The following is a 15174-nucleotide window of genomic DNA, read 5'->3' on the forward strand; positions in this document are numbered from 1 at the left end:
AGCCATTTGCTATTGTGGGACCGATTAGTCATAGATTTTTCTGATGAAGAGTTGGTACTAAATCAGACCCTCTTTCTAGCACCAAACTGTTGATGCTTGATTTTGACATCAACTACTCGCACGTGTAAAATGCTAAAATGACTTAAAAGTCACATGTGATATGAGGAGATTGAATCAAATAAAAGGTGAAGAGCAATATTTAAAGTGGTTCGGATGCTTTAAAGTGAATCCTACGTTCATTGTTATTGTATTAATAAGAGAGAGTGATCAGGTCACGTTCAGCGAGCTGAGTTACAGTTTAGAGAGAGAGAGAGAGGGAGGGGGAGAGAGAGAGAGAGCTATTTCAGCGTAAAATTAGCTATTTTTTCTAAATGAAAGGGAAGTCCTCTATTTATAGTGGGAAAGTTCAAGGTAATGATTATGAAAGCTGTAAGTGGGTAGGTGCCGTGCAAATCCTTTCTTTGCGTCCCATTGATTACTTGCCCAAGGGATTTCCTCGATTAGAGCAGGGATTTGACACGTGGGCGATCTCCAGCCACTTGCTGGCCTGGCACTCACCTGTTGCACTGAAAGGAGCCATGCCACTTGCGCTAGGTGCGACGTGGCCGCACTTGGACGGTGCAGAACCCTTCTGAACTCTAACCATCCTTTACTAACGAGGCTCCACGTCAGCCCTACTTTTTTTGGCATAACATACCCGATTATGGCAACCGTATTATTTATGGAAAAATGTTCTGACTAAGGAATATCCTCGTGTGAGAAGGAAAATCCCGGTACCACCGACGATGGGCATTTCTCGTTCTTCTCTCATCACTGGATTCCGACCGAGGACACTGAAGGAGCTGCCATTGTATGTTCCACTAGTGAACACATAAGTCAATGACATCAGAAGACTAATCTCTTTATGCTGAGATGACATAGTGTAGATCCCTTGGGCATGTTCGAGAACTGTCGAATTCGGGTTGGATGAGACGGTAAGTGGGTTATCTATAACAAAAATGGATCCGTACGTGGCGGTAACTGGATCCGGGCCTGTGAAATTGGATCTAGCCACAACCTGGACGGTTGTCGGGTTTGGGCCGCCAACCATGTCATGCATGTAGAATTCTATGTGGGTGACGTTCGATTTATGGGCTTCTGTTGTGTAAAAGTAAAACGGCATAAGAAGTAAAACAAGAAGCAGAAATTTGGTTGCCGAAGCCATTGATAACAATAACGAGCTCTCTGTAATGATGCAATTTTAGAGAAGAGAAGTATACTTTCTCGTGTTGATAATTTGAACAACGTCAAAGAGTTTAAAATTGTATATTGAATTTTGGGCCATAGTTTGTTTCTCTTAATTCAAAGTGGTGGGCTTATAGATATTGTTGTGTGATTGATGTCTTTTGAATGGATTGGTAATGGCTTATCAAAATCAGCGTGTTTTGATGTGAGTAACTGAAAAAGCTCCAAGTGATAATAGATTTAGATTTTTTGTCATTGTCAGTCACCTAATATGATTATATGAACTTGAATTTTAATCTCGTCTGACTAATTCTTTTTTTTCTTTTCAATGACCAGAGGTGTCTGAACTAGCTTACGCGTATCTCAATTAATCCCTCAAGACCTTAGAACTACTGGTTGGGTAAGAGCTCCAATGGCTATTCCCATTAACAACCGAGGAAATATTTGAACTTAGAATCTCTTAAGTAATACACCCAAGAGACAAGAGTACCTATCGAATCACTCGATCACCCATAGATAGTTCGTTTGAGTAATTATTGCCTCTTGAACCTTGTGATTTTGGTTTATATACCAAACTGTCAATGTAAATTAAGTGTGATTAGATGATGGATTTATGCAACTTTGAGATTAGAGATTTAAACATAGATTAGATTGAGTATATTACCTGGTTAAATCCTTTCATCTAATTAGTAACTAACAAACGTAAAGATTTTGATCATATATGAATAAAGATTAATAATAAATATCAGATTAATTATTCATTATTGGTGAGGTTTTTAATTTTATTGACGAACATGGTGTCATGTGAGGTGTATTGCTAGCATAGTTAACGCAATAACATCTCTCTATATGCATATCGTATTAATTATCTATATTTAATTAGTCTTTATAGCACATTAATATTTGTTGGATTAGTTGTACAATTAGTATAAATTTTCATAATTATTAATTAATTACCCATAAATGCAAATCAAATATTAGACGGACTTTGAATTACAAAATTTTACAAATTGAACCTTATTTTAGCTCAACACTTAAGACGTCTAATGTACATAATCAAAATCATTTAAAAAAGAAATAAATTTTCTAAAAATTAAGAGATAATAATTATCACATACTATTTTATTCATAAAATACACCCAAACAAAAAAAAAAAAAAAAAAACCAAAAATTAAAGTGTGAAGAAGAAAATATTAGATGGGCTAATTGGGCCCATAAAGTTTTTGTAAATCTTTCTGCTCTCTGTGCCGTTTGAGGTCCAATTCATTTGTAGTCCAATCCGTTAATTCCCCGCCAAAGTATGTGCAGTGACTTAAAATCAGAAATTCAGAAACCCTTGAGTTTCCTTTAAAATCTGTTGAAATCAAATGCAGTGAGAGATCGAAATGGAGAAGTGTGTGACAAAAATCGAAGTCCGTACACTGAACGGTGAAACGTCTACCGTTTCGGTGTCGTCTGATAAATCCATTCACGAACTCAAGCTTCTCTTGAAGCTCAGTTTCCCTCCCGCCTCTTCCTCCCCCAATTTCCACCTCTTTTTCAAGGCAACTACTCTCTTCATTTATATTTATCTACATTTTATTTGTATTTTATGCGTGTATCCTCTAGGTTTTCTAATTTTGAATTTTAACTAATTTTAATTTGATTTTGCTTGAAAAGTTTTAATTCTGAAATTTTATTGTAGCAATAACAACGTAATTATTTTATCAGGGTGTTAAGTTGAGCTTGCAGAGTCAAGTAGGCAGTTTAAAGATGGAGCCCGGAGAATTCATTGTTCTAATACCCTTCACTAAGAAGGATAGGCATCAAACACCCAAACATGATTTTTCTGAAACTTCTTCAAATGCTGCCGAACAAAACTCAAGTTCGAAAAAGTTTGTTGATTCTACATATCTTGAAATGATGCAAGATTTAGCTTCTTTCCGTGAAGAGGAAACAAGTAATATTGATAATAATCAACCAAAGTGCTATACGGATTTTGGAAATGTAAGTAGAGGTCCTTTAGAGGCAAAACGCAAGAGAGTTGTTGATTGTGATAGTCAACAGGGGGGCCCTTATGATTTTTTATGGACTGTTTGGCGGTCTAAGAACAAGAATGCTTTTGAAGGACAGAATTCTGAAAAGTTTGTTGAGGTTTTACAGTCGGTGACTTGTTTATTGGATCCGCATTCAGGGAAGTGTATGTTGTTAAGAGAAGCTAGTATGCGAAGTAGTAATGGTGGACTGTGGGAAAGCAATGATAATGATTGTTCTTGCTTGTGTCCGGTTTGGTTGAAGAAGATTATGGAGGCATTTTCTTTTTTAAGCATCTTTTGTGCATATCTTCATTTGCGAAAAGAAAAGGTCACCTTGTCTCGTGTGAAGGATGCACTGAACCAGCTTGGGAAGTTTGGAGTTCGAGTCAGTATTGAGGACATTGAGCATCTTTCTGTTCTTTGTCCTAAGGTAATTGTTTTAATTTTCTAGAATTATATCAACTGGAGTACTTACGAGATTTTATTACTAACATGTTAGGTAAGAGGTCACTGATTTCATATGGGTTACCCCAGTAGAGCAGGTTCCTCTGTTAAGTTCCCAATGTCAGGCTATTTGACAACTAGAGCATATAATTTGATAATTTCTTGATTGTATTTTCATCTAGCGGCATACAGGATTCTACGTTATTTGGCCTAACAAAACCTGGCCTTTGTTACTTTTATGTTTTCCAAGTTGGGATTTGGCATCTGTTGACTGGGTATTATGATGTAAAAAAAGAAAAAAAAGAAAAAAAAGGGAAGTAAATCAACATTAAAACCAGTTAAGCTGGGAGTATCTGTGTGGAAATTAGGGTGTTGGAGGTCGGAGGGCTTTAGCATTGGTGATCAAAATGGCATTTGAAGTTGATTTTGTGTTTTCTGTTATTAAGAAGGTTTCATGCATGGTCATGCATTATTTGAGAGGATTTTAGTTTCTCTGCGAAGCTGCTTTTTTCTGTTGGACAAGGTTACTGCTTTAAGATGCTTTGTTATTATTTGGCCTGGTTTTGCTCCTATGATTTGCCCAAATATTGGTATCTCTCTCTTAGTTGCAATTACGCTATGAAATACTCTAATAAGCTTTCACTGAAGGAGGATTACTCTCTGAGCTCTTTCTTCCATGTCATGATGACCAGCACATGTAGTTTACTGAAAGTGATTAACCTATTTCTGCATAAGGCCCTTATTTCTTAAAACATTTTATTTTATGTGGATATTATCAATTATGTGCCTGAATCACTGTGCTGATTCTTAGGGTGACCTTTTCTTTTCTCTCCTTTTTTTTTTTGGTTCAGTTTGTGCCAAAGACCTATTTTATTCCAAGCTCTGCCCTTTGTTCATTTGAGCTGTGATCCAGGGGCAGTGGAAAGTGCTTAGCCCCCTCTCTTCCCCTTGTTTACCTTTTTCCTGAAGCATAGGCTTGTGTCCATCTCAGGTGGTACAGTTTGCTAATGATGATATGGAGTCTGAAAATTATCGCAATTCCATTGTTATCATCAATGCTCCAACTGAAGAAAGATATCAAGTAGAAGTCAATCTAAGAATTGGTATTGTTGAAACTCAATAGATATTTTATTCTAATTTTGAGCCTAATTACAATCAGCTTCCTAATGAGGAAAAATATTTCTGTTTACTTTTGCCTCCTGTTCAGGCCAGAAAGACATGTCTTTATCCAAGATATTTAATGCATTGAAGAAATGGGAGAGTTCCTTCAAATCTAATCTGTGGGAGGCTATTAAACTGTTAATGGTATTTTCAAGTTCTTTCATCTCTATATACCATGAGTCTATAAATGCCAATTTATTTGTCAATTTCTTTTAGAAAGTCTCTTATATGTCAGATTTATGTTTTAGTTCACAGTTCTAATTTCTCATCACTGGATAACGATTTCAGTTAAGTATTAGAAAATGGTATATATGATTGATTTTGTAGAAGAGAAAGCTGAGAGAACTCAGTATTAGAAATAGTAAGGGGTGAATGTTGAAACACTTCATGTTATTTGTTTAAAGGGAAAATATTCCTATATGTGCCACGAAGCCATAAAAGAAAAGAGAGCGACGTAAGAATGAGCAAAAAAGAAAGAAAAAAAGAAGATGAAAAGTAACTCCAATGGCTTTTCATTAACCCTAAGTGGCTCTAAATCATACTTCTATATGATTCTATAGACTAAAAGTGTTTTGAGCTTTCGATTTACACTCTGCAACATTAATATTATTCATAAATAGCTATATGCATATATACATTAACACATGCATATGTATACGTGTGTCTGCATGCTCATTATACACACATGAGATTATGTAACTTAGGATACAATAAAAATAATTTGACACCTACAAAGACATACATGGATTTTTGGATGAATGGAGTATTTTTTCTTTCAGTGTAAAATTAGAAAGAGAGCCATATCCCTCTCCTTGGAGGATTTGCTAATATTTGCCAAGGAACATGGTACTGTTGTCAGTGAAAATGGAGGAAAACGACCTAGTAGAAACTCGTCCTCTGCTTCAAGTTCTCATGAAAGACGATGTAATGTATGTATCTATCTTTATATATACATTTTAACTGGTTGTCTTGTTTCTCTATACCTTCTTTAAGATGTAAATGCGAACTCTATGGGAACAGAAAATAAGAAAGAAAACAAAAACCAAATGGTATGTTATGGAGGCTCATAATTAACTAATTATGCTGCTGTGGTTAGGGTCAGTGATACTGATGTTATACTCGCTATGACTTTATGCAACAAATTCTATATTTAAAGTATTACTGCTGTTCTGTTGTTATATAATATTCTGGCTATACGACTATTTAAATATTGAAGTTCATCAGGCATAAAGATTCATTTTGTGCTGATGTATGGGACTATAATCATGATTAGAATTAGAAGGTTATATGGCTTCTCATTTTCTTTGAAGAGCAAATGGTCTTATTTGTTCAGACCATTTGCTCTACAAGGTGTGAGTTCTGCTAAGAATTTTTGCTTAGCATGTACTGAAATTGCCCATGGAGTTTGTTTAAAGTTAAATAGCAGAGATCATGGATTAGTACTTAGTCATTGACTAGCTCTGATGTGTAGGTATGGGTCTGGGCAGGTATTACCTGATATTTTCTGTCTAATATACACACAAAAATATATATATATATATATTTGTCTTTTTATCCAGAATATTGTTTGAGTATATCTAAGAGACCTGAATCACTATAACAACTTCTTGATCTAGCAGGACACCAGTCAATTGCTACCTTTGGAAATGATTGAACATTTACGGAAGGGCATTGGATCTCATGGACAGGTTATATCTATGCTTTTCTTTTAAGTAAATACTTTAGGAATTAATAAGATAAAAAAAAAAAAAAAATGTCTACAACCGACTAGATATCTTTGGACTTAGCACCCTTACACTTGAACAAATATGTCAATCTTTTTTCCAGAAAGTTACATAAGAAGTATTCAAACATGTAATTTCATGTGAAATTTAGTGCATTTTTCTTAACATCTTTGACTGAGACGGCTGTTGTGAGTACCATTTTCTGGTGTTTGTCTGATGCAGATAGTACATGTTGAAGACATCAATCCAAGGAAAGCTGTTCATGTAGAAATCCCTAATGAACTCTCAGATAATGCAAAATTGGCTCTTAAATGTATTGGGATTTCTAAATTATATAGCCACCAGGTATGGATGTTTTCTTACAGGCCATTCTTTTGAACCTACTATTTTCTGAAGATGGTTCAACTCTTGTTATTTCTGTAGGCAGAGTCCATAATGGCATCCCTTTCTGGGAAGAATGTTGTTGTGGCAACAATGACATCTAGTGGAAAATCTCTTTGCTATAACCTGCCAGTTCTGGAAGCGTTATCCCAAAATTTGTTATCATGTGCCCTATACTTGTTCCCAACAAAGGTTTGTTTATTGTCGGCATTCTGTTCTTCCCAGATCCGTTGAATTTTTCTCCTTTCTTGGGAATTCTTTGGGGAAATTGATATCCAAATTCTTCATGCATGTAGGCCTTAGCTCAAGATCAACTAAAAGCTTTGTTAACTATAATAGAAGCATTTGGTGCCTCCATTAATGCTGGGATATATGATGGTGACACTTCTCAGAAGGACAGGATATGGCTGCGTGATAATGCTAGACTGGTATTTAGTAAGTTTTAGCTGTCTTAGGTAGGACTTTGCTTCAGCTGACAACCTCCAGTTGAATGCTGAAATTCTTGTCATCTGGCATGCAGTTGATAACCAATCCTGATATGCTGCACATGTCAATCTTGCCATCACATCGACAATTCAGCCGAATTTTATTGAATCTTAGGTAATCTTTGTTGCAATATGACTATGGATTTTGGTCTACAGAATTCATCCTTAAGTTGTTCTCTTTGTAGCATCATGTCTCTTTCAATGTCAATTACATTTATACTTGTTATGACAGAAAGTTTACTTTATAATTTAATTTGTTAGGTATGTAGTGGTTGATGAAGCTCATGCTTATAAAGGAGCATTTGGATGCCATACTGCTCTTATATTAAGAAGACTACGTCGGCTTTGCTCTCACGGTACCATTTTCTCACATTTTTCTTTTTGTTTTTCTTTGACTTAGAGAATTGAATCCAGTATTCTTGATGTGCAGTTTATGGTAGTGATCCTTCTTTTGTATTTTCTACTGCAACTTCTGCTAATCCTCAGGAGCATTGCATGGTATGGCTTTTGGAGACTAATTACATAATTTGTTTTTGTTTCTCTTACTGTTTGTTATATATATATATATATATATATAGTGCTGCATTTTTTCTTTGCTTGTTCCCTTTTGTTTTTTCTTCTTTCTCTAGGAAAAGTTCTATGTGGAAAAATCATATTGGTTCCACAATATCTTTGAAATTTTAAAAAATATAAAATACTTTTGTCTACAATATAATGTTGAATTATTATTGTGTTACAAACTAGTTCGTGTTATTGCTAATTTTATAAAACTGACATTTTATCCTTACTATTGGTAGGCAAAATAAGGGTTTCAACACCACTAATTTCAAAAGCTTAAGCTCTTAGGAAATGAACAATAGTATTTAAAGTTTAAACTTCAACCCTCCTCTTTAGGTGCATGACTAAATTTAATAAGGACTTGTGTTATAAACGTATTCAGCCATACTGCTAGATCCATTGAAGCATTATGGTCACCCAGCTTTGCGTGACAATCTAATTAATAGAATTGAATGCTTGAACATATGACCTTTTGGTCAACCTGGTGTAGATACCATGGTGAAACTCTCCTTAGCTAATGGATCCTAAATTACTTGCCATGACATTAATGGTATTACCATGCACATAATTATCTAGATTCCACTAATTATAGGTAAGTTGAGATGTTTTTCCGATTCGTTGTAGAACCTTTCTTAGTAGTGTGTGACTTGTTCACCATATGGCATTCTCATTTTGTGTGACACCTCAAACTTACTTTTGTTTTGGAGCACTGGGAGGAGGGTGAATAAAACTTTCACAAGGGCAATTTTTAGGACATGAAATGATTAATATATAGGCATCTATACTTGGTGGAAATTTGTTCGAGGTCTGATTAATTTTTCATAGGCATCTTTTATGAAATCTTAGATTCTGTCATATTTTATTTATTTAGTTTTTTTGTATACATGGACTGGAATGAATCTATTATTATGCTGCAGGAACTTGCAAATTTGTCAACATTGGAGCTGATTAAAAAGGATGGAAGTCCTTCATCTAGAAAGCATTTTGTCCTCTGGAATCCTACTCCAAATACAAGGACTGTAGGTTCTTTGCTAATGTACTTTGACAATATAGAGAAGTAAATGAGCCATGTTAGTGTTTGTTGACCTAGTTCTACTGCTGCCCAATTTCAGGTGTTGAACAAAATTCAGAGTAACATGGATGATACAAGCAATACTTCCCATAAAAATCCGAGGTAGCATGATTAACCTTCTATATAAAAAAGAAAAAAGAAAAGTGCCAGTAAAAAATTTTGGATTGAAATTATTGTTATGTATCTGGCTTAAAACTTTAGTCCCTTATTTTTGCATTGCTTCTTTTTTTCAGTCCAATATCAGAAGTGTCATACCTCTTTGCAGAAATGGTTCAGCATGGACTTCGCTGCATTACTTTTTGCAAGTCGCGTAAACTTTGTGAGCTTGTTTTATCTTACACGTATGTTTTGTCAATTTATTGATTATCTACCCATTTGAGTTTTGATGTTTTTGGTTTTGCTTATACCTTGGTTTCAATTTATAGTCAATTTGCTAAAACCATACTAAATGCTTGTATAATAATGATGTTTTGGGATGATACATATAGGCGTGAAATTCTTGAGGAGACAGCACCTCACCTAGTCAATTCCATATGCGCTTATCGTGCTGGCTATGTTGCTCAGGTTAGTGTTGTTTTCTTGCAATTTGCTATGATTAGGTGATGCTATCATTCTTTTTGCATTATTCCATATGTTGGTCATCTCCATGTGCATAAAGCTGTCCTGTTAATGTTGATGTCAACATTTTGCACAAAATCCTTTCATCTTTCTTTGTCAATCTAGGGTTTCGAACTCATAATTTTACTTAGCAATGGAGCATTAAGTCCCTGCATTTTGCTTTATAAAATCTGATGCTCTGGATCGTAACTCATACAAGTAAACTAGCTACCAGATTGTCTAACCAACTACGGAAGGTTACCAAATAAATTTCTCAATTAAGGCAGCCCCATTACTACATAGACGGGATTGCCTTTCTCTGTACCACCTACATTATTGTTGACTAGGTTATGCGAGTTTGTTGCCATATATGATTTAATGGAGCCTTTCATTTCTGAAAGAAAGTTAATATTGTCTTGTTAATAATCCTTGTTTATAACCTTCCAAATCTTAAACAGGACATTATTTTTCTCCCTGTACATTGCTGACGCTTTTTTGGTTGTGTTGTAACATTGGCTGACTGTTAGAGCAGGACAGAAGGAGAATAGAGAGTGATTTCTTTGGTGGGAAGCTCTGTGGTATTGCTGCTACAAATGCTCTTGAGTTGGGTATTGATGTTGGACACATTGATGTAACTTTGCATTTAGGTTTTCCTGGTAGTATTGCCAGGTACTGTTCTTTGTCATTTCTGTCCTTTGTTGGTTATTTAACTATTTGCTTCATAATTTTGATTGGGCTGCTTTTTTCTTTTGTGTTTAGCCTGTGGCAACAAGCTGGCAGGTCTGGAAGAAGGGAGAAACCATCTCTTGCTGTATATGTTGCATTTGAAGGACCTCTTGATCAATATTTTATGAAATTTCCTCAGAAACTCTTCAATAGCCCAATTGAGTGTTGTCATATTGATGCTGAAAACCAGCAGGTTTGGATTTTTCTTTCATTGACATTTTGTTTAAATTTAAATTAGCCATGGGTTATAACCAATCTGCAAAGTTATGCTTATCTTTTCTGATGTGATAAATTAAGGTACTTGAGCAGCATCTGGTCTGTGCTGCTCTTGAACACCCAGTAAGTTTGGTTTATGATGAGAAATACTTTGGATGTGGTCTAAGCATTGCCGTTCTAACTCTTAAAAGTAGAGGATACCTCAGTTCTGATCCATCACGTGAATCTTCTGCTAAATTATGGAGGTACATTGGGCATGAGGTATATTATTTCAATGCATAGTTTTGTACTTGTTTAAATATCTCTTCTCCTTTCTTGCTTGGTAAAGTACAAAGTGTCATCTTCTTTTTAAAAGTTTTGTATGTTTCCTATTTCAAGAAAATGCCTTCACGTGCAATTAGTATACGGGCAATAGACACGGTGAAATACAAAGTAATAGACATGCAAAAAGATGAAGTTCTTGAGGAGATTGAGGAAAGCAAAGCTTTCTTCCAGGTAGTTAAGTTCTAATAGTAATTTCTCATGTAATTTTTGGTTATTACTAGGAATTGTTCCTTGATCCCTTTTTATGTCATAGACAACTAGTATATTCTGACCTTATTATGATTCAATATTCAGGTATATGAAGGTGCTGTGTACTTGCACCAAGGCCATAACTATCTGGTCAAGGAGTTAAATATATCTGATAAGATTGCCTTTTGCCAAAAAGCTGATCTGAAGTATTACACAAAGACTCGTGACTACACAGATATTCATGTTGTTGGTGGTAATATTGTATGTCAACTCTTGACTGTCAGACCTGTTTTTCTTTTACCACTTTGTAAATGACATCTGTGAATTGTGCATCTTTCGTACTGTCGTCTTGCCCTTCATTTAACAGATATTTGGAAACAACTGGTAAATCTATATCATGCTATTCAGTTTTGATTTATATATAATTAATCAGGCACAATAATGGCTTATAGTTGGAACCTTGTTTATTTGAATCATAGAATTCTTGAAATATGTGAACCACAATTTGTTAATAAAGTATTTACATTAAAATCCTTATGTTATAGTTCTCCTATTATGTATTTAGGACCTTATCTCACAAGTAGTATGAAGTCCTAGGAAATATGACAATGTAGTGATAGAAGATAAATTTTATGCTTCAATAGTTACTGTTGTAATTCCTGATAAAAGTTTTATGTATACCATACCATGGGAAGCCTCAATATTGAAAAATATCACATTGAATTAGTGGAGTACCACAGATACTTTATTCAAATTAAAGAGATGAAAAGGTAATGTATTAATTAACAACACTCACCATCTACCACTATCCTGAAGAGAACCCCATAGCCTGAATAATCTTTGGTAATCCACTAGCTTAAACCAACTCCAACTACTTCGAAAAATTTGTGTTTAAAGGTTTAGGAACTTTTGTTCATGAAGGCATGAGATGCTACTTGATGCAGCCAAAGAGCAAACTCTACTCAAAGTCTATTGATATGAAAAAAAAATCATCTTTTTTATTTTAAATGTAATTATCAATAAGTTCTTTTGTTGTTTTGTCATGAGAGCTTCAAAATACTTTAGAGTACTTGGAGGGTTAGTTGGGACTGCTATTGACTAACACAGTTTTTCTGCATTTGCTTGATGGAATTTCCAAATATTGTTCAATCTCCATTGCATTTTTATCATGATTCCTGTCAAATAATTACTTGGAGGAGTATTTTCTGAGTTCTTAAAATGGTCAAAATGTTGGGACTGCTACGGTTAACATACTTTTTCTAAATTTGCTCTGAGGGAATTTGCAAATGTTGTTGAATCTCTATTGCATTTTAAAAGTGATACCTGTCAAATAGCGATATCTGAATTGCTCTTGAGCTACTTGTTCTGACTTTGTTTAGGCCTATCCGTCAAAGGGTTCCAACAGCCAGTTGCTAAGAACAACAGCCCAAGTCAATGTTTGTAAAGTAACAACTACTTGGTTTGGTTTTCATCGGATATGGAGAGGAAGCAGCAAAATCTTCGATACAGTTGAACTTCATCTGCCTAAATATTCATATGAATCACAGGTTCTCTTAAGGACATTATATGAAATTTACTTCTAATTATTATTTTTTGTGTTGCTGCTCTGTCACACACACACACATATATAAACAAAACAACTACTGGTTACTTCATATATATATATATATGAAGTAACCAGTAGTCGTTTTGTTTCCATAGTCTAATGGAGAATATTTCTCATTACATGCATACAGGCAGTTTGGATTCAAGTTCCACAATCGGTGAAAGCATTGGTGGAAAAACAATTTTCATTCCGCTCAGGCCTGCATGCTGCCTCTCATGCTCTTCTACATGTAGTGCCTATGTAAGCATTTTAAATTCTATAATCTTATGAAAAATTAAGCTACTGTCTGTCTGATTTCTGTCAGATTGATGTTTGGACATTAAGATTGTCTTGAAACTCTGCTTGATGATGTCTGTAACGATTATTTCTAATGTGCAAGTATTTTTCTGTGCATTTTTAGGACTGAACTGACTGAAAAAACTCATTGCTTAGTGGGATTCTGTTATTATTTGCTGCTTGCTGTTGTTTTTACAAGTTGTTCGGCTTACTAATTACTAACACTATTGTTCCTAGGCTGTGTATCTGACTGCTTTGTAATTCTTTGGCATGTAGATTTTTGAGATGCAACTTATCCGACTTGGCTCCAGAGTGTCCAAACCCTCATGATGCTCGCTATTTTCCAGAAAGAATTCTATTGTATGATCAGCATCCCGGTGGGACTGGTGTTTCAAAACAGGTGACTAAATGAAATAGAATTTGATTAATTTAAAGAAGGCATTGACTTCAATGTGTGAAGTTGATTTAATTCAATTCTTGATAATACTTCAAGCTTTAAATAAATTAATGATATTTGATTCAAAGCAATTTTTAATTGGGCAGCAACTGTTAGCTCACAAGTACGTTTGGCGTTAGGCCAGTGATATTTCATCCCCTTATGCATAATAAATTTAAGCTAATAACGTTTGATTCTCCATGATTCACAAATTATCTTTTTGATGAGTGGCGGCCATTTTCTGATCTTATCTTCTCCTGAATGAAGGAGATGCATTTGTTATTGCTAACGTGGTTTATATGGATGTATGCTAGATTCAACCGTATTTTACAGAGCTTTTAACTGCTGCTTTAGAACTTCTAACATCTTGCCTCTGCTCGGGAGACACTGGCTGCCCCAATTGCATTCAGGTCCATCTGAATCATCACTTGCTTATAATGTATTATGTCTCTGCAACTTGCAGTAAGAGTAATATATAACATTTTTACTCTTTATGTGCAGAATCTCAGTTGTCATGAGTATAATGAGCTCATACACAAGGATGCAGCCATCATGATTATGAAGGTTCGGCTTTGAAACTCACGGACCCAAATGTCTGCTATTTTTATTTTCAGCTACTGAGTAATCTTTTGCTTGTACAGGGTGTTTTGGATGCTGAGAAATCATACTTTCAAAATCTCCCAGACTCTTCTGAATCCCCAACAGTGGAGGTTAACCAGAACATTGATAATTAAAATTTACTCCATACCAATGTAGATCCTCTCTTTGTTAACAGCCAAAAGCCCAAAAGCTTAACAGTTTTGTCTTCCATGTAAAATTAGTGTCGATAAAGGGTGGCATTTGATGAGTATTCATTGCCAAAGTAAGGAAAATATGTTTTTACGTCTTCTTGTTTTATGTGGTTGAGTTAATATCCATTTCTTACAATTTTTATGCAAAAAGTAAATCTTCAAAAAATGGCCCATGTAGGTTTTGAACCTGCGATCTTCGCGTTATTAGCATGACGCTTTAACCAACTGAGCTTAGACTTGGCAAAACGGGCGGGTGGGTCGGGTACGGGTTGGGTCTCGTGGGTATGGGTCTCACGGATACGGGCTCAAAACGGGTTGATTTAAATGGGCCCAATATTTTGGACCCACACTCTACCCTATACGGGTATGGGTGGACCCGCGGGTGTCTGTACTGTTCACACCAGTTTTAGATTTTTGCAGTTACACCCCTAAATCTTCCTAAAATCTTTATTTTTGAGCAAAATTTGTCACCAACCAAACAGAAAAAAGAAACCCACGTTTTCTCCCAAGTTTTCTCACTAGCCAAACAGAAACCCAGAACCTAGCAAAGAAAAAGATTAGAAAACTTTATTGATTTCCTTTCATTCCTCATCAACCAAATAAGCCCATATAATAAAATCTGAAAAAAGAAAAAATTTACAGAAGAAAAGCAACAATTTGAGAATGAATTGACTTTGCAAACAAGCAAAATTGAACAGATCTGAGTATCCTCTTTTACTGTTTAGTTTTTGAAACTTTTATCGCAGATTCTCCACTCTTCAGTCTTCATCCCAACCGAAACCTAACTTTGACTTTAATCACCTCCACTTCCACTCACTTCCACTCCCTATGTCCCACATGCCACCTGCTGCCCTTGCCTCATCACTGATCATTGCCCCTGTCTCATCACTAATCACTGCCACGAATATCAACTTCTGAGTTTCACCTCTCTCTTCTCAAATATAATACA

The 15174-nt window shown here is 35.3% G+C and overlaps 2 protein-coding genes across 2 annotated transcripts; one reads left to right on the forward strand and one right to left on the reverse strand.

The window, feature by feature from the left end:
• Positions 1–715: 715 nt before the first annotated feature.
• Positions 716–1204, reverse strand: LOC116146296 (dirigent protein 23-like). Its single transcript, XM_031431704.1, has one exon. It carries the CDS (start codon positions 1202–1204, stop codon positions 716–718), a length of 489 nt encoding a protein of 162 aa, XP_031287564.1.
• Positions 1205–2560: 1356 nt separating this feature from the next.
• On the forward strand, positions 2561–14211 carry LOC116146287 (uncharacterized ATP-dependent helicase YprA). The gene is given in 26 exon segments (XM_031431697.1): positions 2561–2768; positions 2935–3669; positions 4675–4786; positions 4891–4988; positions 5624–5773; positions 6464–6532; positions 6791–6913; positions 6992–7141; positions 7246–7377; positions 7470–7549; positions 7696–7790; positions 7865–7932; positions 8910–9011; positions 9197–9405; positions 9553–9628; positions 10194–10330; positions 10421–10580; positions 10685–10864; positions 10982–11098; positions 11222–11377; positions 12496–12663; positions 12853–12962; positions 13275–13398; positions 13749–13844; positions 13936–13998; positions 14076–14211. Coding segments are annotated over 26 exon segments (3762 nt in total). The 5' UTR covers positions 2561–2609; the 3' UTR covers positions 14169–14211.
• Positions 14212–15174: the final 963 nt, after the last annotated feature.

Source organism: Pistacia vera, unplaced genomic scaffold (assembly GCF_008641045.1).
Source record: "Pistacia vera cultivar Batoury unplaced genomic scaffold, PisVer_v2 Contig476, whole genome shotgun sequence".
NCBI classification, from domain to species: Eukaryota; Viridiplantae; Streptophyta; class Magnoliopsida; order Sapindales; family Anacardiaceae; genus Pistacia; species Pistacia vera.